The following is a 26,589-nucleotide window of genomic DNA, read 5'->3' as shown; positions in this document are numbered from 1 at the left end:
TCCTGGCAGTCCATCTATTTTTGTTCTGTAGGATGACTTTACCTTTTTTAAAATTTATTTGTTTGTTTGTTTGTTTATTGAGACAGGGTCTTAACATGTAGCCTTGACTGTCCTGGAATTCACTATGTAGCCGGGGCTGGCCTTGAACTCACAGAGATCTGCCTGCCTCTGTCTCCTGTATGTTGGGATTAAAGGTGTGTGCCAGCATGCCCCACAACCATAATTATTACTTATAGAGATTTAAAATCTTTTTGTTCTCTGTTCTGATGTAAATCTTTGTGTAAAGTTACTCACCTGTCTGGCTATACAAATAACTTCCGCATGGCTGCTGTCTCCCGCCAGCCTCACTCTAGCTTCCTGACCATAGCCATGCTGATCAGTTCTCGGCTACCTGTCCCCCCGGGGCAGAATTGAGGAGACCCAGGTGTATACCAGGGGGGCGGTTCTTGTGGAGTTTCTAAGGATAGACTCAGAGCACTGCAAAAAAAAAAAAAAAAAAAAGAATTCATCCACACGCCTCTGATCGCTCAGTCCAGAGTCACAGTGACTTGGCAAAACCCGAGCCAGCTCTTTGCCAGCCCCACCCTGCCCTTTGCCTGCAAAGGCAACTTCCCAGGGCTGAGTAAAGAATAATCCACACAGGTGGGATATGCATGCAGGTCCAACAAAGCTTGGGTAATTTCTTTTGGAAAATTTCCATTTTGTAACTAGGAGGTCCGGCAGGCGACAATTGAATTTACCCCATATGTACCCATATCCTCAAATCCCCTCTCACTCCCTGGTTCCCAAGGAACCCTTTGGACTTCCGTGTGCAGGAGTCCTATTCCAGCCATAAACTGCTTCTCCCTTCGGGTAACTTGGTATCCGCCCAGCGCCCGTGGTTTGGGAGTCCAGCCCCGCCTTCCCTGGCTGCCCCACTCAGTGGGCCGGGCGGGCAGGCAGGATATAAAGCCTCCGAGTGCTCAGCCTGCAGGCTTACACTATCCTAGGCTGCACCCCAACGGATCTCTCCCTTACTCTTCAGGGTCGTCCGGGCAACCAGTTCCTCAGCCAGTCAGCTTCTGGGACTACGATCCGCCCTCAACATCTGGAGCCATGGAGGGTGAGTGCGGCTCCAACTCCAGCCAAATTCATCCCGAGGAGGAGGCAGGGGCTTTGCTGTGAAAAGTGAAGTGACAAGGGTCCTGGATGAGCCTTGACTAATCTCAGGAAGGGGAGCTTCTGTTCCTAGCCCGCCTGCAAAGGGGTGATACCACCCACAGTGGGCTGGGTGATCCTAAATCAACCACTAATCTAGAAAGTATCCCGTAAACATAGCCCTAGGCCAGTCTGATGGAGGAAGTTTTTCCACTGGAGCTCCCTCCTCCCAAGTGCTAGTTTGTGTCAAGTGGACAAAAAGTAACCAGGACACAAAGTTTTTTAAAATATGAATTAGCCTGGCAGTGGTGGCACAGGCCTTTTAATCCCAGCACTTGGGAGTTGGGAAGCAGGCAGATCTGAGTTCAAGACTAGCCTGGTCTATAGATTGAGTTCTGGGACAGCTAGGGCTATACAAAGAAACCCTGTCTTGAAAAGCGAAGAGAGAGAGAGAGAGAGAGAGAGAGAGAGAGAGAGAGAGAGAGAGAGAGAGAGAGAGAGAGAGAATGAATTAAAATAAAAAATAACAGCAGAGGCCGGTGGATAATCTCTGAGTTCCAGGCCAGCCAGGTCTCTGTAGTGAGGCCAGCTGGGGCTACACAGTGAGACCCTGTCTCAAAGACAAACAAACAAATAACTAACAAAATAAAACAAATGCTCCTAGCTCTCTCTGCAAGAACATCCTCTTTCTGGTGCCTCTGGTCACTCTTGAGCTGGCATCCATGAAGCTGTGAGGCTCAGTGCAGAGCCTAGGAAGCACACTAGCTTCCGGGTTGTCCGGGGGTTGAAAGCAAGAATAGGATGAATACTGGGGCAATTGATGAGGACTGAGGTCCATTTCCAGGCGACAGTCCAAAATTTAGAGTTTCCAGGTGACAGCTACCAAAGTTTAGAGTCAGGGTTGGCAAGATGGCTCCTTGGATAAGGATACCTGCCCCCAAGCTTGATGACCTGAGCTTCATCTCTTGGGACTCGCATGGAAAGAGAGAACCATCTCCTGCAAGTTCTGCCCAACATTCTTTCTCTCTCTGAGAGAGAGAGAGAGAGAGAGAGAGAGAGAGAGAGAGAGAGAGAGAGAGAGAGAGAGAGCTCTGTCTGAACATATTAATAATGTAACTTAAAAGCACTTGGGTGGTAGAGGTAGATGAACCTTTGTAAGTTTGAGGTGTGTATAAACAAGCTGTTCCAGGGCATCCAAGGCCACATATTGAGACCCTGTCTCCAAAAACAAACAAAAAAACAAAAAAACAAAAAATATGGGCCTGGAGAAGTGGTTCACTGGTTAAGCACACTGGCTGCTCTTGCAGAGGATCTGGGCTCAATCCCCAACACCCACAGGGGAGCTCAAAACTGTTTGAAGCTCCCATCCCTCTGAGGGTACCCGGCATGCATATGTCGCACAGGCAATATATGCAAACAAAACACCCATATCTATAAAATCAATAAGTTAAAAAAATTAGATGTGATTTAAAAATTTATTTATTTAATCCCTTGAGACAGGGTCTCTCTATCTAGCTCTGGTTGTCCTGGATCTCACAGAGCTCCCAAGTGCTGGGATTAAAGGCTTTCACCCCCACACCTGGCCAAAAATTACCTTTCATAAAGTTTAGGCTCCATAGTAACGTATGCCACGCCCTCAGCCCCTACGATACCTGACAGATGCCCAGTTAACAGTTGTGGCAGAGCTGAGAGGTTGGTTTCTGCTGACATGAGCACTCCAGGGGGTAAATGGAGTGGAAATTAAACACAGGTGCAGAGGGAGGAGCAAGAATCTCGGGGTTCAGGGTTCATCGAATAATGAGCCCACCTGTTTCTTGGCAGCGCAACAGAGGAAGGGACCGAGTGGCATTGGCCGAACCGGGCTGCGGCTGTGAGGCTGGCTCAGTAGTAGAGGGTGTGCAGTTCTAGGTACAATCCCCAGGACCTACAGGAGATAGATGCTGAGCTGTTAGATATGTGTGCTCCGCTGAGACACAGGGCAAAGCGGAAGTTGAGCCAGAGGTGCTGATCGTAATTTCTGGTGTGTTTCACAGCTGCAAAACAAGCATTTAGGTCTTTAGTTATCCTGGAAGCTATTTCTGTCTGTGGAATAATTCAAACAAAAACTCACAACTAGAGAGAAGACTGGGTTAAGAACATTTGCTGTGTAATCACGAGGACCAGAGTTCACATGTAACAAGCCTGGCTGGCACCCCACAAATACCTGCTCCAGGAAATCCAGCACCCCCCTTCTGGTCTCTAGGTACCCACATATAAATTACAAAAAGACATATACATGAAAAGAAAAGTAAATCTGTAGCTAGAGTTTTCCTGTCTCGCCCACAGTCAGGACAAATCTCTGTCACCCGCCAGTCCCACAGCCGCTCAGACCCAACCAAGTAAACACAGAGACTTATATTGCTTACAAACTGTATGGCTGTGGCAGCTTCTTGCTAACTGTTCTTATAGCTTAAATTAATCCATTTCTATAAATCTATACTTTGCCATGTGGCTCGTGGCTTACTGGCATCTTCACATATTGCTTGTCCTGGTGGTGGCTGGCAGTGTCTCCTGCCTTCCTGTTCTTTCTTTTCTCCTCTCTGTTAGTCCCGCCTATACTTCCTGCCTGGCCACTGGCCAATCAGTGTTTTATTTATTGACCAATCAGAGCAACAGATTTGACATACAGATCATCCCACAGCATAAATCCTTTTAAAAAAGTTATTTAACATCATCCCAAGAAATAATTCTGACAGCACTCAGAAGGCCTTTGTAACCTAACTGCTATCCCTGACAAGGGTGCCATTATACTGACTTTCTAGGGAGATCACTTTATTTTCATGTAGGTGGCCAATTAAATATGCCAACATTAATTTCTCAGACTCAGAATTCTTTCTTTATTCTCCCTCCGTCCTTTTCTATCCTCTTGTTTTTATTTTTAAAATTCATTTTATTTGTTATTATTACAGTGGTGTGGTGTGTGTGTGTGTGTGTGTGTGTAATCGTCAGAGGACAACACTGTCACTTGTTTTTTTTTCCCACCATTACCTGGGTTCTGAGGATCATCTCTGGGTCACCAGGCTTTGACCTCGTTACCACTGAGCCATCTTCCAGCCCTCCCTCTCTCCATTTTTTATTAATTACTTTTCATAGCTGCGACCAGAGGAGACCCGGGAGTTTGTAGTGGGAGCTCCTCATCTCCTGGCAGACAGGGAGAGAAACAGCCAGAGGGCCAAAACTAATCTTCAGAGGCTTGCCCTGAGGGACTCACTTCCTCCAGCCAGCCCCCCCCGGACCCAGTCCCCTAGACCCCTGCTTCCCAAGTTCCGCCAGCTTCTAAAGTAGCGCCACCTGCTGGGGACTGAGTTCAATCCTTGTGCCTGTAGGGACTTTGGTTTGGTTGGTTTGGCTTGGTTTTGTTTGTTTGTTTTTTCGAGACAAGGTTTCTCTGTGTAGTTTTGGTGCCTGTCCTGGAACTCACTCTGTGGCCCAGGCTGGCCTCGAACTCACAGAGATCCACCTGCCTCTGCCTTCCAAGTGCTGGGATTAAAGGTGTGTGCCATCTCTGCCCAGCAGGGACCTGTTTTTTTCAAGACAGGGTTAACCTTGCTCCTTAGGCTGGGTTGGAACCTATTATCCTCCTGGTCTTGCCTCTCAAGTGCTGGGATTACAGACACAAACTACTAAACCTAATTGTAGGGGGTGCATTTCATCTTCAAACAATAATAAATTGAAGTCAGAACCAAAGCATGCAAACCCCATACTCCACGCAAGCGCACGTCTAGCCTCATCATTGGCTCTTCATTTGTGGCTGCGCTGGACTCGGTGCTACGGTTTCAACGGCTAGGTCGATGAATGCTTGCCTTCAAGCATGAGGACTGAGTTTCGGTCCCTAGAACCCGGGTTTTAAAAAGAAGGGCAGGTGTAGGAGCACGTGCTTACAATCTCAGGGCCGGGAAAAAAGTCAAGAAAGTCCCAGGGGCTCGCTGGCGGCCAGCCTAGCTTAGTTGGCAACTTCCGGGTTAGCGAGAGACCGTGTCTGAAACAGGGTGGAAGATACCTGACGAATGACACCCTCTAGCTTCCACATGTACGTATGTACCCATGTGTAATCACACATGTGAGTAAGCATACACACACACACACACACACACACACACACACACACACTGGAATTTGATTACTATGTGAGATATTATGAGTAAGAACTAAATGGGGCATTTAACAAGGCGATTGGGGGCAGACATGGAGGTCCCAGAATTTGGGAGGTAGACTTAGGACCAGGGGTTCAAGGTCATCCTGTACTTTACAGTGCATTTGAAGCTAGCCTGGGCTACATGAGGCCTTCTCTCACAGGAGTGAGAGAGGTGATTGGGTCCCAACAGCTCTGTCCTCAGCAATGAGCTTCGCCACTCCCAGAACTGTGGATGAGTGTGTGGAGAGATTGTTTTCCAGTAGGGGGTTGTAAGAAGCAGTGTGGCTCTGTCTTGAATCTGTCCCTCTTACTGTGTGTTACCCAGCACTGACTGAGGACTCCCCAGAGTTCCCACCAGCAAGAAGACCCTCACCGGGTGCAGTCTCCTCCCAGCGAACCAAATACACCTTCACACATATATAATAAATCTATCCGGTCTGTGGTGGTCGGTTATGGCAACAGCAAGTGTGGTGGTTTGAATAAAGATGGCCCCCCTAGGCTCATGCATTCAAATGCTTAGTCCCCAGGGAGCGGCACCTTTTGGAAGGATTAGAAGAATTGGGGGGTGTGGTCCTGTTGGAGGAAGTGTGTCACGGAGGGATTTGAGGTTTCAAAAGCCCACGCCAGGCCGTGTTGCCTTCTCTCTTCCTGTGGATCAGGACGTAGCTCTCGGCTACCACTCAGTGCCATGAGTACCACCCTGCCCCCACCAGGAGGATCGTGGGCTGACCTGAAACTACTGTAAGCAAGGGCACCGGTAAACCCTGTCTTTCAGAAGAGCTGCCTTGGTGGGTCATGGTGTCTCCTCACAGCTGTAGAACAGTAAGTGAGCTAAGACAGATGGATCCCAACAACCCACCAGTTACCACTTCTTCCCTGTGACCCCTCCCTGGCTCCTAGCTGCTGAAACTTGGCTGGCTGTACAGATGGAAAGCCTTAGATCTTTAGATAGAAACGTTCTATCTAAGATCAGAAACTTTTTTTTTTTTTTTTTTATTAGTATTAAGGATGGAGCCCGGAGCTGGGCAAGCATTGTGCCACGAGGTACACTCTCAGCCTTAACTATTTCAGGGTGGATTTCTAGGCATTCTGAGGCCCCACCCCACCCACAGCCTCCCACTGTGCTGAGGGCCTTTTTCTCTGTGTGTCTGTGTGGTGTTTCTTCACCCCTAATAAACACCCTTCTTCAACTGCAAAAGATAAAATAAAAATAAATAAATGAGTTTTTTTTTTGGGGGGGGGGGACAGGGTCTCCGTGTGTGGTCCCAGCTGCCCTCAAACTCAGAGATTCACCTGCCTCTGCCTCCTGAGCGCTGGAATTAAAGAGGGGGAGGCAGTACACCTGGCTTTTTGGGAAACGTTTTTGGGTGTTGACAAGATGTTCAAAATATTTTGGATTCTGGAGTCCTCTGGACTTCATATTTTAAAAGATGAATAAATTACATTTATTCACTGTGTGTGTGTGTGTCTACATAGCCGTCAGGATCACCTCAGAGACAGGTTCTCTCCTACCATGTGGGTCCTGGGGATTGGCCTTAGGTCATCAGGCTTGGCAGCAAATGCCGTGACCTGCTGACCATCTCAGCAGCCTGAACTTCGGGTTTTCAGATTAGAGCTGTTTAGTTTGTAATCCTAGCCACTGTTCCCTATCTGAAGAACTGAGGTGGAAACTAAGGTCTGGTCCAAGCATTTTAGACAAGAGACTCATTCAGCCCATTTGGATTTCCCTTCCATGTCTCACCTTCTATCTAAACAGGGAGAAGAGCTCTGATTGTACTGGCCCATTCAGAGAGGACATCGTTCAACTACGCCATGAAAGAGGCTGCCGTGGAGACTCTGGAGAAGAAGGGCTGGCAGGTGGCTGAATCTGACCTCTATGCTATGAACTTCAACCCCATCATTTCCAGAAAGGACATCACAGGTAAGAACTGTCTCTCTTCATTGACAGTGGACCCTGTGGCCCGGCCTCACCCCCTTTCTCCTCCCGACAGGTAAGCTGAAGGACTCCAAGAACTTTCAGTACGCTTTGGAGTCATCTCTAGCCTATAAGGAAGGCCACCTGAGCCCAGATATCGTGGCTGAACAGAAAAAGTTGGAAGCTGCTGACCTCGTGATATTTCAGGTATGGCTGGGACAGAAGTCATAAGAAAGCAATGTCTGTGGTGTTTGCTCTTATTGCCCCAGACCTGTCATTCTGCGTTCTCTCTGAATAAATGATGTCAGTCAGAGGGTGGCGTCCATAGGGTCACACATGGTGTGCAGCTGGGCTGCCTGTGCTTTGTGTATTCATTCATTTGTTGTTTGTTTTTTTGTTTTGCAAGAGCCAAGAGTCTTTTTATTTACAAGTTTATACCTGAGTCTCTCCATCCATCTGATGCAGAAGCTGAGCAAGAGAGACCCCGAGTAGCAATCAAGCAGGGTTTCTATAATGGTTAGGGTAGGGGATCTGGGGGAATTCCAGTTCTATATTGTGTATTTATTTAAATTATGCTTATTTGTGTGTGTGTATGTGTGTGTGTGTGTGTGTGTGTGTGTGTGTGTGTGTGCAATCAGGAGCTGGTTCTCTTCTTGCACAATGCAGTCCTGGGGATCAATTCAAGTCATTGAGCTTGGTGGCAAGTGACTTTATCAGCTGACCAGTCCTAACTTTGGTTTTTGGAGACACAGTATTGCTATGCAGCCCTGGCTTGTTTGGAGCCCCCTATGTGGAGCAGGCTGGCTTCAAAGTTCCAGTGATCCTTCTGCCTCTGCTTCCTGAGAGCTGGGAGTACGGATGTGCCGACATGCCTCACCCTGGTACAACTCTTCTGAGACAGGATGGCTTATGTAGCTTAGGATGGCCCGGAACTCCTGATTCTCCTGCCTCTGTCTCCTGAGCGCCGGGGTTAATTACACTTTCATGTAGGAACCCAGCACAGAGGATGACACAGAAGTCCCCGGCTTTTCTCCCCAGTGTGACTAGTTGGTGGACTCTCCTCCCTGTGTGCTCTCTTAAAGTTTGTGTCTCTGCTCCTTTTGTATCCCAGACGGTGTGTGGGGTGACGGGGACTTCTGTGTGTGTGCAGCAGGCTGTATGGCCGACCCTGCCCGGGGTTATTCTCCCTGAAGCAACGGTACCATCAGCAGATGACGTGAGGATTATGTGTGCCTGCTGCGCCCCCTCCACCCCAACCCGTGTTGGGGTTACAGGCTCGTAGCACCCGGTTTATGTGGTTCTGAGGATCAAACCCAGGGAGGGCTCCCTGCACCCCGCTGGGCGGGCGCTCTAGCACTGCGCCACACAGGATAGCTTCTCCGTCTTACTGTAGTGCAGCCGAGGGAACAACAGTGTTGAGTGTCTTCCAGTTCTTGTCTCCGAGTCACCGTGGTTTAGACGTAGGAGGCACCTGTGTGAGCCTCAGGTCTATCTTCCATCTTTCAGTGCCTTCAGTCTTTCACAAGACTCTACAGCAGGTCGTGAGCGGCCAATAGCACATCTAAGGGAAGTGTGAGCGCCCCGGACCCAGCATCCGTCTTGGGTTTGTTTGTTTGTTTGTTTGTTTGTTTGTTTGTTTTATGGTTGTTCAAGACAAGGTTTCTCTGCAAAGCAATCCTGGCTGTCCTGGAATTCACTCCGTACACCAGGCTGGCCTGGAATTTACAGAGATCCACCTGCCTCTGTCTGCCAGGTGCTGGGATTAAAGGTGTACACCATCACTGCCTGGCCAGTCTTGGTTTTTTTTTGTTTTGTTTTGTTTTGTTTTTTATTCCAGTTATGAAATTGACCTCCAGGCTGAGTGTGGTAGCACACAGCCATAATCCTAACACTGGAGAAGTGAACACAGGCCAGCCTTAGCTATATACATAGCAAGTTTAGAGCTAGCCTGGTCTGTGTGAGATTATGTGTTTGTTTGTTTGTTTGTTTGTTTGTTTGTTTTGAGACAGGGTTTCTCTGTGTAGCCTTGTGCCTTTCCTGAAACTCCCTTTGGAGACTAGGCTGGCCTCGAACTCACAGAGATCCTCCTGACTTTGCCTCCCGAGTGCTGGGGTTAAACATGTGTGCCACCACCACCCGGCTTGTTTTTGTTTTTGAGACAGGGTTTCCCTGTGTAGCCCTGGCTGTACTGGAATTCGCTCTGTAGACCAGGCTGCCCTCTAACTCAAAGATCCATCTACCTCTGCCTCCTGAGTGCAGGAACTAAAGGTGTGTGCCACCGTGCTCAGTTTAAGAGACTGTGTCTTCCCAGGGCACCTGTGGTTGGTATGTAAAATTAACAGAAAATTTCTTAATGATAATAAAAAAAAGAGAGATTATGTCTTTAAAATCAAACAACATCCGTGACCTCTGCAGCTCTTTACTGTAGGTCAGGAATCCTTTGAATATGGGAGAATGCTGTTTAGCTTTAAAAAAATTTTTGTTTTTGGTTCGTGGGTTGGTTGGGATGGGTGGGTGTAGGTGTGTAGGCCAGAGGATGGAATACCAACCATCTCTTTTGAGACTGGGTCTTTCATTGGCCTGGAGCTCACCAAGCTATCAGAGAGCGCAGGAATCCACCTGTCTGTACCGCCCCATCTCTCTGTTACAGGGATTAGAAGCATGTGAGACCACACCCAGCTTTTCACAGGTGTGCTTGGGAATTGAACTCAGACACTAATGCTTGTGAGACCAGCTCTTTACCGACTGAGCCATGTCTCCAAGCCCTACAAATTCTTTCTTTGTCCTGGTTTTCCTCCTGGACGTGTTCATGAGCTTTGAACATGTTTTGAGGAGAGTAAATAAAGACTTGAGCAGAGCCAGGTGGTGGTGGCGCACGAGGCAGAGCCCGTCGGATCTCTGTGAGTTCGAGGCAGCTTGAGTTACTTAGTGAGTTTCAGGAAAGGCACAAAGCTACACAGAGAAACCCCCGTCTCGAAAGACCAAAAAAAAAAAAAAAAAGACTTGCAAAGACCCTTCTTCACTTTTATTGGGACCAGAGGGTGGATACGACGCAGTTTTGAGGTGCTAGGGATGAATGCCAGGGTGAATACTTGTTTGCTAGGCGAGTGTTCTGTCACTGAACAGTACCCCAGAGTAGACTCTCTCACGGGGCACCTGATGAACTCAGTCACAGTGGCCCGTGGTCTACATTCTGAGTGGCTTTATTTATTCTAGATGATAAGGGTGTGTGTGGATCTGTGTGCACAAGGGAGCCACGTCTTGGGAGGATGCGTGCTAACACGAGCTCTTGGGAAAATATTCAGTCATTGCTCACTGAGGCGAACTCGCCTGCAGTCCTTACTCCTTGGACTTTGCTACCATATGGATTTCATGAAAATGAATCTTATTTGCATGAGACTTTATTCACACTCAGCCAACGGCTGTAGTTTTTAGGAGAAAAGAAAGAGAGAGCCAACATCAAGGATAGGATTTTCTCTTTTCTTATTATTTTGAGTTAGGTACTACAATATATTTTTCCTTAGTTTTTTTTTTTTTTGTTTGTTTTGAGACAGGGTTTCTCCGTGTAGCTCTGGCTGGCTTGGAGTCATTATGTTGAACACACTGTCGTAGAACTCACAGAGAGCTGGGTTTAAAGGTGTGTTCCACCATGTCAGGAAAATACGTTTTTTAAATTATGTAGGCTGTGTATCTGTGAGTGGGTATGTGTATATAGGTGTAGGTGCCTGTGGAGACCAGGAGTGGGTGTTGGATCCCTTGGAACTAGATTTCTGATCTACTTAACTTGGGTGCTGGGTCATCTGGAAGAGAAGTATGTGCCCTTACTTAACCTGTAAGCCATCTCTCTAGCCCTGTGTTTCTTTTACTTTTATTTTTGTATTTTTAATTATTTATTTATTCTATTTATTTATTTATTGAGGCTAGGTTTCCCTTTACAGTCGTGGCTGACCTGGAACTCACTCTGTAGACCAGGCTGGCCTCAAATTCAGAGATCAACCTGCCTCTGTCTCCTGAGTGCTGGGACTATTTTTGAGACAGAGTCTCACTATGCTTCCTGGGATAGCCTTGAAGTCAGAATCTCTCAGCCTCCCGAGTTGCTCGGATTGTGTGTGCTTGCCACTATGTCCTGTTACATTTCTTCTTTTCTTGCTTTTTTGAGATGGTCTTGGCATGTAGCCCATGCTGGCCCTAAATCCTCAATATCTTGGCTTAGCCTCCTGAGTTTTAGAATAACAGATGCTCACTACTACATCCAGTTTGTGTGTGCGTGCGTGCATGCGTGCGTGCGTGTGTGTGTGTGTGTGTGTGTGTGTGTGTGTGTGTGTTGTGCTATCCGGGCTGGCCTCAAACTCTTGACATTCAGCAGTCCTGCAGCCCCAGCCTCACCAAGTAGTTCATACTAAGGCAGCGAGGCCCTTCGCCCGGTTCTCGGTTACTGTGCTAACTTTCCCTGTGGGAATGACAAGGGTGAAGGCCTGTGAGCTCTTCCTGGCCGGGGAGAAAGGGAGGGCAGGGGAGTGCCCTGAGCTGACCCCTTGGCTGTCTTCTGTCCTCTGTCCCACAGTTCCCGCTGCAGTGGTGTGGAGTGCCCGCCATTCTGAAAGGCTGGTTCGAGCGAGTGTTCGTCGCAGAGTTTGCCTACACATATGCCACCATGTATGACAAGGGACCTTTCCGGGTAGGTAAACATTGGTATTTCCTGGGTAGACTCTGCCCTGAGAGCACAGCTGGACTCTGAGTCCAGGGAGGGATGCACTGTACAGCTCTTATAAATCAAAAGATGTTTTGGATTTGATTTTTTTTTTTTTACATTTTCTTATTATTTTTGTATATGGGTGTTTTGCCTGCTGGTACGTCTGGGTACCATATGAGTGCAGTGCCCCAAGGAGTCCAGAAAAGGGCATCAGATCCCCTGGAACTGGAGTTACAAGACAGTTGTGAGTCACAGTGTGGGTGCTGGGCATTGAACCTGGCTTGACTGGACAGCAGTGAGTGCTCTTAACCCCTGCACCATCTCCCCAGTCCCCGTTATTTATTTATGTGGGAGGGGCCTCCGTGTGTACGTGGAGGTCAGAGGGTTGCAGACTGAGGGGTAAGACTCAGGTTGTCAGTCTTGGTGGCAAGCCCCTTCACCAGCTAAGCTACCCGACCAGCCCTAGGACTTTGTTTTTGAAGTATTCCAGGAAAAACAAACAAGTGAGTGGTGAGGGACCGATGAGCGCCGACGGCTAGGTAAAACCAGACTTTAAGATGTTTGGTGGACACTTCGTTGTGCTGTTTTTCTCTTCACGTTTGAGATTTTTCCATAGTACAAGTAAAATGAAAGTTTTACTGACATGGTGGTGGACACCTAAAATCCCATTTGGGAACTAGAGTCAGGAAGATCAGGAGTTCAAGGTCATCCTCAGCTCCATAGAGAGTTTAGGTCAGCCTAGGATACATGAGCTCCTGCCTGGAAAAATAAAATAAAATAACTAAAAAAGGCCTTTGTTGTTTGGAGGCCAAATAGTTGCCAAAAAATAAAATCTTGTGACTTTTTTATTTATTTAAATAAAAAAAATTGACACAGGGACTCACTGTGTAGACCAGGCTGGCCTCAAGCTCACAGATCCTCCTGCTTTTGCCTTCCGAGTGCTGGGCCACCATGCCGGGCCACCTCCTAATGTTTTCAGTGACTCTGTGGTTTGTGCCGCAGTCAGGGCTATCCACAGCCACGTGCCAGTCACAGCCACAATTGGAACTTGTGCAGAGTCACGCTGAGGCCGCAGCGGAGCTGAAGTCTGAAATAATAGCGCCAGTAGGATGGACTCAATCGGGCCTCTCCCTGGAGCCCTGTTCCTTAACTCACTGGGACCCAGGAGAGGAGGGTGATACTTGTTTTCTCTTTCAGAATAAGAAGGCCTTGCTTTCCATCACCACCGGGAGCAGCGGCTCCATGTACTCTGTTCAGGGTATCCACGGGGACATGAACGTCATCCTCTGGCCCATTCAGGTACCTCGTTGTCAGTGAACGTCCAGGGGAGTTTGTTAGCTGAGCATCCCTTGGAGTCCAAACCTCCAGACGGAAATGGCGAACTGACCTGAGGTGTGAGGCGGAAAGCCTGGCAATGACGTAGCAGCACCCAGGCTTCCTTCAGGAGCTTATGACATAGATGACCTAGGCCACTGGGGTACGGGGTCAGTCTCTCCTAACCAATGTGCACCCGCCCCTCAGCGTGTGGAGCCAAAGCCTTGGGCTCCCCAGTCTTCCTGGAATTGTATCTTCAGCTCCAGAACAACATTTTGTTTTTCCTTTTATTTATTTATTTATTTTAATTTATTTTATTTTTATTTTATGTGCATTGATGTTTTGTCTGCAGTATGTCTGTGTGAAGGTGTCAGATCTTGGAGTTACAGACAGTTGTTAGCTGTCATGAGGATGCTGGGTATTGAACTCGGGTCCTCTGGAAGAAGTCAGTGCTCTTAACCGCTGAGCCATCTCTCCAGCCCCATGTTTTTTGTTTGTTTGTTTTTGGTTTTTTTGGTTTTTCAAGACAAGGTTTCTCTGTGTAGCTTTGTGCCTGTCCTGGATCTCGCTCTGTAGACCAGTTCATTCAGCTTGTCTTAGGGGTGGGCATTGGGGTCATCGGACCCTGAGGATGCCGTCTTCTGAAGAAAGGGGATTGGAGAAGACAGCGAGTGAGGCAGGTGGTAGGAGGACCGTTTGTAAAGACGAGCGCATCATGCAGAGAGGCAGGAAAATGCACATCGACATGCCCTCCCTGGCAGAGCCATCGCCAAGGAGCAGCGCTTTCCCTAATGTAATAGAACTTCCGGCTCTTTTGGCAGAAGATTTGGCAGAGGATTCAGGTTGGCACAGTTCCAAGATTTTATTCATTCCTAGGAAAGCTCCACCAAGGAAGGCTGAATGGGGTGACAGAAAGGACGGGAGGCAGAAGGGAAGGGAAGGAACTGTGATATCTTCCCAGGGCTCCTCAGGTCGGACTGGACTGTCTCTCGCTGGCAAGCCCAGATCACCCTTTGACAAGATTTTAAAAAATTTAGCCAAGTAGTGGTAGGGCACACCTTTAATCCCAGCACTTGGGAGGCAGAGACAGGAGGATGCTGTGAGTTCGAGGCCAGCCTGGTCTACAGAGTGAGTTCCAGGACAGCCAGGGCTACACAAGAGAAACCCTGTCTCAAAAAACAAAAATGATTTTAAAACTTTAATTTAAATTTTATTTTATGAGTTTGGCCTGCATGTGTCTGTATACCGTGTGTATGCAGTGTCAGCAGAGGCCAGAAGAGGACATTGGATCTCCTGGAACAGGTGTTGCACCACCATGTGGGTTCTAGGAACCCAAACCCGTCTTCTGGAAGAGCAGCCAGTGCTCTTAACCACCGAGCCCTCTCTCCAGCTCCCAGACAGTTTTGTTTATTTATTTATTTTTTAAGATTTCTATTTGTTTATTTTATTGCTCTGTGTGGGTATGCTACATTTATGTAGGTGTCCGCAGAGGTCAGAAAAGGTCATCCATTCCTTAGAGCTGGAGTGACAGGTGGTTGTGAGTCACTCCACATGACTGCTGGGAACCAAGGTTGGGTTGTCTGAAAGAGCAGCAAATCTTTTTTTTTTTTTTTTTTTTTTTTTAATGCCAGATGCCATTTATTGAAGGAGGGAGGAGGTCTTAAATACAGGCTTACAGCACAATGGGAGAACCCCGAGGGCAGAAGTTAGCTACAGATGTTTTACAATCTTGCATCTAAGCTGTTAACGCCCATTATGCAGGATACACAGACAAGGAACTTCCCTTAAGCATCCAGGAGGGTGGAACCCTGCAGGGAATTAGCATAGGGAGGATATCAAGGTCAAGGTCAGCAAGCAAGGCAACAGTTACCCAAAATGGGGGCCAGGGCCCTACAGGTCCCCCTTTTACTAATAAATGAGCTTCTGACTTGAGTTGCGTGGGACGTCAGCAGGTCACCTTACCTGTCATGGAGACGCCTGCCCAGGCCACACAGGTGCTCTGTCTTAGGTTGGTGAGAGCCCCCCAGGCATTACCTGTAAGAGCAGCAAATCTTAATGATTGAGCCAGATCTCCAGCCCCTAGACCAACTTCTTCTTCTTCTTCTTCTTCTTCTTCTTCTTCTTCTTCTTCTTCTTCTTCTTCTTCTTCTTCTTCTTCTTCTCCAGCCTTTTTTTTTTTTCCTTAATAATTTATTTTGTTTTGTGTGCATTGGTGTTTTGCCTGCATGTATGTCTGTATGAGGGTGTCAGATACGGGAGTTACAGACAGTTGTGAGCTGTCATGTGGGTGCTGGGAATTGAACCCAGGTCCTCTGGAAGAACAGCCTCTTAACCCTCTTAACGGCTGAGCCATCTCTCCAGCCCCCAGACCCACTTCTGATGCTTGTTTATATAGTACAGCCTGCCAGACTGCTCCTGTGACTTAGCTCTGTGTTCTGTGTCTTGCAGAGCGGCACGCTGCATTTCTGTGGCTTCCAGGTCTTGGAACCCCAGCTGGTGTACAGTATTGGCCACACCCCACCAGTTGCTCGGAAGCTGATCCTGGAAGACTGGAAGAAGCGCCTGGAGACTATCTGGGACGAGAAGCCACTCTATTTTGCTCCAAGCAGCCTGTTTGATCTAAATTTTCAGGCAGGATTCTTACTGAAAAAAGAGGTTCAAGAAGAGCAGAAAAAGAATAAATTTGGCCTTTCTGTGGGCCATCACTTGGGCAAGTCCATTCCAGCTGACAACCAAATCAAAGCTGGAAAATAAGATTTTTTTTTTCCTGAACAGGTAGCTAAACCTAGTTATTTTTTCCAGCTTGTCTGACTTTCTTTTGTTTTTCCCTTTATTCCACAAAGATAGGAAAAGAAGTAGGCTCACTACATACATTTTTGGATAGTTCTATCATCGAGTGTATGGCTATGACTGCAGTATGACCGAAATCAGATTATGTGCCACAGGTTGCTTGGGATATGGAGCAGGAGGGCTGGAAGATACTCCTCTAGGTCATCTACACAATATAACCCCTTTCTTAGGGCTAGCCCTGGCTACATGGCATCTAACTCTCCAGAAATCTGTTTCTTTTAATTACCTCTCTGTGGTTTAGGGCAGAGGGGAATTGCACAAAGAAAATAATGGCTGAGGGACTGACTTGCTTAGCAGTTAGTAAGCTAAAGCCTGTTTATGAGACATCCTGGTTTCAATTACTGTGCACTGGCTGACATGCCTCCCAGGGGGCTTTCTCTCCAGCTCTTCTCGGTCTTGTACACAGCACACACATGTCCCTGGAAAATGAATACTAAAACAGGTCTCTGCCTCATTCTTCGAATTCATTTTTTGCAGAAATAAATGAACACACAAGGCATGGTGGTACAAGCCTTTAAGCACTTCAGTACTGAAAAAACAATAGCCCCCTACTGAGCCGGAGAGATGGCTCAGCCCTTAAGAACACTTGTTGCTCCTGCCCAGGACCTCGGTTCAGCTTCCAGCTAAGACACCTACGTAGAAGCTAACAGCTGTTTCTTACTCCAGTTCCAAAGGATCCAGTGCCCTCTTCTGGCCTCTGCAGGCACCGCAGGCACACAGTGCACAGACATACATATACATCCACACACATAAAATAAATCCTAAATGCCAAAATAAAACAAAAAATCATAGCCTTGCACCAAAACAGTCTCATCTATACAAATGTCTTGAAGGTTTTTCTATATTGTGAAATCAATGACATTCGTATTTTTAAAGATGTTTTATTTTTAATTATTTGTATTATAGGCATGTCTGCCTGAGGGTTTGTGGACACGTGAGTACAAGTGTCCACAGAGGTCCGAAGAGGGCCTTCAGTCACCCAGAGGTAGGGTTACAGGTGCCTGTAATCCCCTGGAAGTGGGTGCTAGAAACCACACTCAGGTCCTTTTCAAGAGCAGAAAGTGCTCTTTAGATCCTAAACGATCTCTAGAGCCCTGATGGTGACTTTCATTTTAAGAGAATATTTGGATCTCATGATTTGGGGGATAAAATGGGTCTTATTATTTATGGTGAATAATTTTAACACTGTGTGTGTGTGTGTGTGTGTGTTGTGTGTACACGTGTGTTGTGGAAGTAGCTAAAGAATAATCTCACAAAGGTGAAGCAAGCATTCTTCCCTTGAACTACACTCTCAGGTGCTCATTTTGGCATAACAATTTTGGCATGTATTTAATTTTTATTTAGGCATGTATGTACAGAGGTGAGTGTGGATGCCTATGGAGACTAGAAGATGGAGTCACAGCTCCTGGGGTTACAGGCATCTGGTTGTAAGCCACTTGATGCAGGTGTTCGGAATTGAACTCCATTTGGGCCCTCTGCTAGAGCAGCAAGGGCTCTTAAATGTTGAGGCATCTCTCTAGTCCCCACCCTACCTCATTTAAATTCTTGAAATGCGAGCTGGCCATGTTGACAGGGTTATGACTGTCATCTCAGCATTCAGGAGACTGAGGCAGGGGGTCAGAAATTTAAGGTCTCTCCAGCCCTAAAGATGGCTCAGAGGTTAAGAACACTGACTGTTCTTCCAGAGGTCCTGAGTTCAATTCCCAGAAACCACATGGTGACTCACAACCATCTGTAATGAGATCTGGTGCCCTCTTATGGCCCGCAGTCATACATGCAGGCAGAATGCTGTATATATAATAAATAAATCTTTAAAAAAAAATTTAAGGTCATCCTGAGCTACATAGTGAGTTTGAGGCCATCTCGAGCTACATGAGATCCTGTCTCTAGAAACAAAGAAATCTTTAGGTGCATCTCTTTCCACTGTGGGTGCAATTATTATAATATAAATTATAATAGTATACCCTCTTGTGACAGATGGCAAGAAAATATGCAAAGCTAGGTGGCCAAAAATTCTGCATACCTGATTTAGTGCTGGACGCTTTGGAATTTTTAGTGGGAATTCACTCCACCCATGACCTTGGGCTATCTGGTCATAGGCGGTGCTTCTTACCTGCCTATGTGACAGTTTAAAAGGGAGAAGAAAGGGGGTCTCACTCTTGGGTGGTGAACACCGGATCAGGCAGTGAGAAGCAGCATGTGATTGGTCCCCAGCTTTCCAAGGACTCTGCAACTGGATTTACCTTATCCCATTGAGGTTCTTGTTACAAGTGGTGCAAGCTAAGGGTACGAATAAATGACGTTCTAATTGAAGGCCGCTGGCCACAGGAGTGAATTCCCACTACTGGAATTCATTTCAACAAATAAACCCACTTCACTGGTACCAGTGGTACAGGCATCCAGGTTGATATACTCAGGGTTCTCTAAGAGGAACAGAACTTTAACAAAATGAATCCAGATAGATAAATAAAGGGGATTTATTGGGATGGTTTTCAGACTGTGGTCCAGCTACTCCAACAATAGCTGTCTAACAACAGAAGAACCAAGAATACAGTTGTTCAGTCCCCAAGGCTAGAGGTCTCAGCTGTTCTTCATATATGCCAGAATTCCAAAAAAAGTCAGCTCTAGTGCCAGTGAAGGAATGAATTTGCTGTGGAGAGTGAAGGCAAGGAAAGAAAAAGCTTCCTGCTTCCAAGTCCTTTATCTAGGCTACCAGCAGAAGGCGTGGCCCAGATTAAAAGTGGTTCTTCCCACCTCCAAGATCTGGAGTAAAAGTGCGTCTTCCCAGCTGGTTGGTGGTGGCACATGCCTTTAATCCTCACGTGTGGGAGGCAGAAGCAGAGGTCTCTGAGTTCCAGGCCAGCCTGGTCTATAGAGTGAGTTCTAGGAAAGCCAGGGCTACACAGAGAAACCCTGTCTCAAAAGATCAAAAAGAAAAAAAAAGTGCATTTTCCCATGTCAAAGGATTTAATTAAGAAAACATTCCCTCACAGGTGTATCCAGCCACTTGAGTTTTAGTTAATTCCAGATGTAATCAAGTTGACAACCAAGAATTGGCATCACATAGGCCAAAGGGGAATCTCTTAGGAAACCATTTTAGAGATTCAGAAACAAGTGGTGGCCAGGTGATGTAGACTGAGCTGGCCCAGAAAGGCTGTTTCACATTGAGTGGCCATGAAATCACCTGCACTTGGTACCTACATGGTGGAAGGGGGGAACGGACCCCTGAAAGCCATACTCTGACCACACACGCGCCATGCGCACATGCGCACACACACACACACACACACACACACACACACACGTGCAAACATACATGTGCAAACACACAAATAAATAATGTAATAGTGTTGTGTTTTGTTTTGAGACAAGGTTTCACTGTGTAGCCCTGGCTGTCCTGGAACTCACTCTGTAGACCAGGCTGTCCTGGAACTCACAGAGATCCATACCTCCCTCTGCCTCTCAAGTGCTGGGATTAAAGGCACCCACCTCTGTCCTGCTGTAATTATTTTAAGAGCATTAGGAAAGAAAGTGGTGTAGGAATTACAGCACACAGTGGAAATGGGGTCAATGGATGCCTGGGGGTGGGGGCAGTGTTTACTCTGACATACCCAACCAATCGGCCACTCTTCTGAGTGCTAAGCACATAGCAGTATGGGAACACCTACCCTTGCAGAATTGCTTTATTGTGGAAAATGACAGATACAGGAACAGGTATGCTGGGTGTTGAAAACGCTAGGAAGAAGAATTAGAAGGACAGAACTGGGGCTGAGGGACTGTTTCGTGCAGGCCAATAAAGAAAGCTGTCCATTAAGTTCATGCTTGTCAGATAAAGTGCTAAGTGAGACTGCATATCAGGATGTCTTTAATAAACTCCTGGGATAGGATCATGCAAATAAGGAACTGGAAGTCAGCTAGCAGCAGAAACAGAGGATGGGTCAGAACAAACAGGCCTGTGGGATCACTGCTGTAAGGAAAGTCCTGGGAGGCTTTTGAGCAAAGGTGTGCTAAGGCTTCTTTGAAAAGGGTAATTCTGTGGCCGAGTGGTGGTGGCGCATGTCTTTAATCCCAGCACTCGGGAGGCAGAGGCAGGCAGATCGCTGAGAGTTCAAGGCCAGCCTGGGCTACAGAGCAAGTTCCAAGATAGGCACCAAAGCTACACAGAGAAACTGTCTGTCTCAAAAAAAAAAAAAAAAAAAAAGTAATTCTGGTTGGTATGTGAACAATCAAGTGTGAGAGACTGGGGTGGACCAGATCAAAGGTCAGGGTTAACAGGATTTGATGATGGATCTGAATTAGGTGGGGTCCAAAACTACAAAGGTGTATTGGTGTAAGCAATTGAAAGGACAGAGATTCCATTTGCAAGGCTCTGAAAGGAGCATTTTGGGGTAGGGATGGGGAGTGGGAGGGGCGGGATTAGCATCTGCCTTCCCTCATGTTATGTTTGAGATTCTGAGACAACTGAAGTGAAGCTGTCGAGCAAACAGCAGGGTCCCAAGAACGTATGTGGAACTTAAGGAATTTATCAGCTAGGTACATGTAGGAACCTATGTCTTAAAATGGATGAAACTGGAGGCACTCTCCTAGAGCTGTGTATGGAGGCCTGCCGACCGATCTCTGAGGCTCTTCAATACTTGAGGTCAAGAGGAGTTTGAAAAGGGGTGGCCAGGGCTGGCACAAAAACACAGCTCTCCCCTCAAGATTATCCTAGTGCTGAACTGAGTGGCCATGCCTCGGGAACATGGATTTAGGTTATCTCAAATTCCCTGTTCCAGTGTGTAAGCACTTTCATAAAGTACAAACTTATAGATAAAATACATTGGTGGAGACATCAGAGAGGTGCGTTACAGCCAGGCAGAGGAGATGCTGTTTTCCTTGGGTTGGTAGAGAATAGGATTAATACATTCCAAACTTTGTTTGTTTGTTTGTTTAAATCTATGTGCTGTTTTTGTTTGTTTGTTTGTTTGTTTTTTGCCAATCTGACAATCTGGGAAGAGAGAACTCAATTGAGGAATTGCCTCCTTCAGATTGAGCTGTAGGGAAGTCTGGGGCATTTTGATTAATGATTGGTATGGGAGAGGGCCCAGCTCACTATGGGTGATTCCACCCATGGGCAGGTGTTCCTGGGTTGTATAATAAAGTTAGTTGAGCGAGCCAGTAAGCATCTTTCCTCCATGGCCTCTGCTTTAGTTCCTGCCCGAGCTGTCCTTCCTCTCCAGGGGGCTTTATTACAGCAACAGAAAGCAAACCAAGCCATTTGATGTCAAGATCTTTGATCTGACACAGAGGTGGGTAAGGAGTGGCTTTTTAGGGAGCTGAAGAAAGCCCAAGAGAAACTAATTGGCTCCGGACCTGCAGCATCCCAACTTTCCACGGTCACTGAATTGTTGGGTCTGGGGTCTCGAAACAATGGGGAACAGACTCACCAAAGTCTATTACACCAGAAGCAAACTTTATTCCCGAAAAATTAAAAAAAATAATAATTAAAGAAATAGAACATGGCAGGGCACAAAAGCTTATCCACTTCTGTTCATAACCACTCACCCACAGCTCTGTAAGTAAGCGTCAGATTCATTGTTTTGCCCCAGTGAATGCTGGAGGAATCATACATGCCAGGACCTTAGGTGGGGTGGATGTTGTTGACATCTTACCAAGGGAGGGGATTTTATTATTTATGTTTGTTTTAGAGAGATGTTGATTATAGATTTCTAGGTAGGGGAGAGAGAGAGTCATGCCATTTGAGTTAAGCATGGAAGTCAGCCATGACATGAACTGGATGGCAAAGGGGAGGGGAACTTCAGAGGCAGAGTAAGGAAGGCGGAGTATTAGGAAAAGTATGCTTAGGCTCTGGCCAGCATCTGGGAGAAGAGGGCAGGACAACAGAAGGAAAAGGTATACCTGGGTCAGGACTCAGAGAGGAGGCTGTGCTGGCTAGTTCTTACGTCATCTTACCACAGGCTAGAATCATTTTGGAAGAGGGAGCCTGAGAAAATTCCACCAGACTGGCCAGGAGGGAAGCCTGTGGTGCATTTTCTTGGTTAATGATTGATGCGGCACACCCAGCCCGTTGTGGGTGGGGTCACCTCAGGGCTGGTGGTCCTGGGTTCTGTTAGAAAGCAGTCTGAGCAAGCCATGACCAGCAAGCCAGTAAGCAGCACACCTTTGTGGTCTCTGCATCAGCTCCTGTATCCAGTTTCCTGTCCTGTTTGAGTTCTTGCCCTGACTTCTGGAACTGTGAACAAAATAAACCCTTTCCTCCTCCAAGTTACTTTTGGTCTGGTGTTTTATGACAGTAACAGAAACACTAACACACATGGTGTGGATTAAACAGAACCTGGCTCCTGAGGACTGCACTTCTTCTTTTTTTTTTTTTTTTTTTTTTTTTTTTTTTTTTTTTTTTTTTTTTTTTTTTTTTTAAGATTTATTTATTTATTATGTATACAGCATGCATGACTGCAGGCCAGGAGAGGGCACCAGATCTCGTTACAGATGGTTGTAAGCCACCATGTGGTTGCTGGGAATTGAACTCAGGACCTCTGGAGGAGCAGTCAGTGCTCTTAACCTCTGAGCCATCTCTCCTGCCCTGAATTCTTTGTCTTCTATTTAAAAAAATTTACACACCAATGGGATAACAGAGAGCCTTGGTGCTAACGACAATTAAAAGACTGTATCTTTTTTTAAAAGTTAATTTTATTCTTGAGGATTTCACACACATACAATGATGAAATATATCCACTCCAACTCCCCCTTCCAACTCCATCTCCAACAAGCCTCCCTCACAAACTTCCTGTCTTCTATTTTTGTGTCCAATTACTGCTATCTGTGTGGGGTGTGAGGCCTTCCACTGGAGCGTGAGGAATCTTCCAGTGGGTCCCCCTTCCCTCCCTCAGCAGCTATCAACTGCTAATAGCACCACAGTAAGGGGTGAGCCTGGAGAGTACCTCCCCCATCTCTGGTAGAACTTTGGCTGACTTAATCTTGTGCAAATAATCTTAGCTGCTGTGAGTTCATGGGTATGATTATCATGTCTTGGACTGGATCTTTCGATAAAGTAAAGGGAAAAGGTACCTAGCATATGAGACAATAGAACAGGGTGGCATCAGGACTAGTAAAGTTAATATTGTGTATTTACTGTGAACCAGGAACTAAGTTAACTAATACATATCAACTGGCTTAACTCCGGTGACAGCCCTAAAGGGACAGTCTCTTTTACAGAAAAACAAATTGGTAAATGGTTGTACAGTGAAGTATAGGGAGTCAAGGCTCCACACAGGACCAAACTTAAGAGCCCTTGTTTTTATTTTTACACTGATTTGTGTTTTGTGCATTCATGCCATGGTGATTTTGTGGCGGTCAGAGGACAACTTGACAAAGTCAGTCCTTAATTTCCATCTTTTTCTGGGCTCTGGGGATTGAGCTCGGGTTGTCAGGCTTATGAGACAATGAGTCTTGTTTTTGAAAGACTAATTATACTTATAACTATATGTGCATATGCATGTGTATAAACATACACATGGAGGTGCCTGCAGAGGCCAGAAGAGGTTGTCTGATCTCATGGAGTTGGAGTCACTTGCTCTGAGATAATCCTTCTGTACATGTGAATGTATTATTCTCATTGGCTAATAATAAAGCTGTTTGGCCTATAGCAAGGCAGGATAAAGTTAGGTGGGACAATCAAACTGAGGACTGGGATGAAGAAGGGCAGAGTTGGGAGAGATGTCATTGAGCTGCCCAAGAAGCAAGATGCTAGAGAACTAGTAAAGCCATGGGCCATATGGCAATACATAGATTAATAGAAATGGGTTAATTTAAATGCAAGAGTTAGTTAGTAATAAGCCTGAGCTACTGGCCAAGCACTCTGTAATTAATATATAAGCCTCTGTGTATTTATTTGGGACTGGGCAGTCAGGACAAAAAGCGTGCCGTTCAGAGTCACTGGCAGTTGTGAACTGCCTAATATGGGTGCTGGGAACCAAATTTAGGTCCCTCTGCAAAGCAGCAGGTGTTCTTAATGCTGAGCCATCCTTCCAGCTGCCTTTTCATTTTGGTTATTATACCTTTCCCGTGCTCTTTTAAGCTTATTAATGCCAAATTAACATTCTCTGATTTTATGTGTACATGTGTGGTGTTTGTACATCTGTGTGTGCATGTGTACATAGTGGTCTGGGAGTCCAGCTCCCATGGTTACTCAGAGAAAGACTTCTCAAGAGCAGGGAATAGAAAGATTTCTTATCTATAATAATTCACACATGATCTGAGGGTATTTCTCTTTTTCTCTCGTTCTAATTCTGTAGTTCTAAATCTTTAGTTCCAATTCTATTCCAAATCTTTGGTTCCAATTCTCCTTAGTTCCAATTCTCACACCTACTCTCACAATACTCCTCCCCCCCCCCCAGACAGGGTTTCTCTGTAGCTTTGGAGCCTGTCCTGGACTAGCGCTATAGACCAGGCTGGCCTCGAACTCACAGAGATCCGCCTGCCTCTGCCTGCCGAGTGCTAGGATTACAGGTGTGCGCCGCCGCCGTCACCACCCGGCTCACGATACTTCTTATGTTTCTTACACTTCTTCATCTCTCACACTTTTCTCTCTGCCCATTCAGCTACATCCCTCACTCAGCACACACACACTTGCACACATACACTTCACAGTGGCTCTCTATACAGCTCTACACAGGCCCCTTTCCATGCCAAACTCAGGACATTAATATGTTACATTTTCAGGGTCTGACCCATTCTCATAACACATGATAAATTCACAGTTTCTCTCAGGCTAGGAAGGTCATGTTGACTGGCCAGTGAGTAACACTTGGCCATGCACACAGCTCTTTCCCAGACAGACAGAAAGTGACATTCAGGACTTAACAATAACAGTTATTTGGCTGAACCCTACAACACAAACTGAGGCTGGGAGTATGTGCAAAAAGTCAATTACTTCAGAGGGTTGTGTCTACCAAAGTTGCTTCAAGTCTGACCTTGATTCAGCAAAAACCACGGGGAATTTGTCTTTGTGTATTTTCTGCAGGGGCAGCCCATCTATTTTGAATTTGTTCTTAAGGTCTTAGTTAAATGTGTAAAAGGCTGTTCTTTGTAACTTTCCTATGTCTGTTATGAAAAATATTCTAGTATTATTAGAATTATAAGCATAAGCAGAAATCATCTTCCTGACCATCCATAGTTATATGTGCCCAAAAGATGTAAAACACTACCAATGGGCTGTGGAAGTTCTTTTTAGGGAGGAGGTATTGTGGTAGCACATGAGAAAGTTACAGACAGCAAACAACCAGTTTCCATAGCCAGTGACCCCTCTGACTTTGCCTAGTGGGGTTTCCCAATAGAGTGTTATTCATCTGGTTAGGTCAACCTGTTGAATACTAGTTGTCACCCGCTGTATATTCCCACGGTCCTCAGCATGTGTACATGCAAGTACACCTACGTTTGTGTGTGGAGGGCAGAGGTTGACTTCAGGTGTCTGTTTTGATTGCTCTGCACCTTAATTCCTTAGTTAGGTTCTCTACTGAACCTGGAGCTCAGAGATTCAGATAGGTTGGCTGGTGAATGAGCTCTAGGGATGCACCTAGAGCTGTCTCTCCAGTGCTGGGGTTAGATGTATGCCACATCTAGCTTTTTCTCAGGTGGTAGGATCAACTCAGTTCTTCATCTACTGTCATACACGTTACTGGCTTGCCTTGAAATCACGGACTTGTGCCTGCTTCTGCCTCCTCTGTGCTGGGATTAAAGGCGTGTACCACATGTCCTGCTGAGGCAGTCTGAGGTTGTCCTTTACATACTATGTTCATAATACCCTTGTATCACCTATATTACTAATTTATTGTTCTTCTTTGATTCACCCTTTCCCTCATCATCTGGTTAGTGGACACATTAATTTTTTGAGATGCTAGGAACTGAAACCAGGGAATTGCACATGCTAAGAGAGTACTCTTATAAGCTACATGCTGAGTCCCTCACATATGAACCCTTAGAACTATCTGTGCATATCTCATGGGAGATCACAGAGATCTACCAGTAGCTACCTATACTTGGCACACTGTGATAAATACTAGTTCATACAAGCAGAAGCAACTAGCAGAATAGAGAGACTCTGTGTTATCTACGCACATATTCAATATGAACAACTAAAGAGAAATCTGGCCACACTAACATACTGAGTATTCTGCCAGGCAAAATGGTAAGTACAAAATAACAACTCAAAAAGTTCCTCTGGGGCTGGAGAGGTGGCTCAGTGGTTAAGAGCACTGGCTGCTCTTCCAGAGGACCCAGGTTCAATTCTCAGCACCCACATGGCAGCTAACAACTGTCTGTAACTCCAGTTCCCTGGGATCTGACATCTTCACACCAATGCACACTAAAGTTTAAAAAAAAAAAAAGTTTTTCTGCTTTCTATCACCTCCGTAATAATCTCAAGTCTTAGCCACTTCTCTCCACTGCAGATACACTCAGGCCAACAACACAAAGTCTGAGGAAAAAAGATGGCAACACACTACAAAA

The 26,589-nt window shown here is 46.3% G+C and overlaps 1 protein-coding gene across 1 annotated transcript; it reads left to right on the top strand.

Annotated features, from left to right (window-relative positions):
- Positions 1–913: 913 nt before the first annotated feature.
- Nqo1 (NAD(P)H quinone dehydrogenase 1) lies at positions 914–16,580 on the top strand. Its single transcript, XM_028889220.2, has 6 exons — positions 914–1,102; positions 7,068–7,232; positions 7,303–7,433; positions 11,791–11,904; positions 13,117–13,218; positions 15,682–16,580. The coding sequence occupies exons 1-6, from the start codon at positions 1,096–1,098 to the stop codon at positions 15,985–15,987; spliced, it is 825 nt and encodes a 274-aa protein (XP_028745053.2). The 5' UTR covers positions 914–1,095; the 3' UTR covers positions 15,988–16,580.
- The last annotated feature ends 10,009 nt before the right edge of the window (positions 16,581–26,589 follow it).

Source organism: Peromyscus leucopus, chromosome 5 (genome assembly GCF_004664715.2).
Source record: "Peromyscus leucopus breed LL Stock chromosome 5, UCI_PerLeu_2.1, whole genome shotgun sequence".
Taxonomy (NCBI): domain Eukaryota; kingdom Metazoa; phylum Chordata; class Mammalia; order Rodentia; family Cricetidae; genus Peromyscus; species Peromyscus leucopus.
This window is presented reverse-complemented; position numbering and strand designations above follow the sequence as displayed.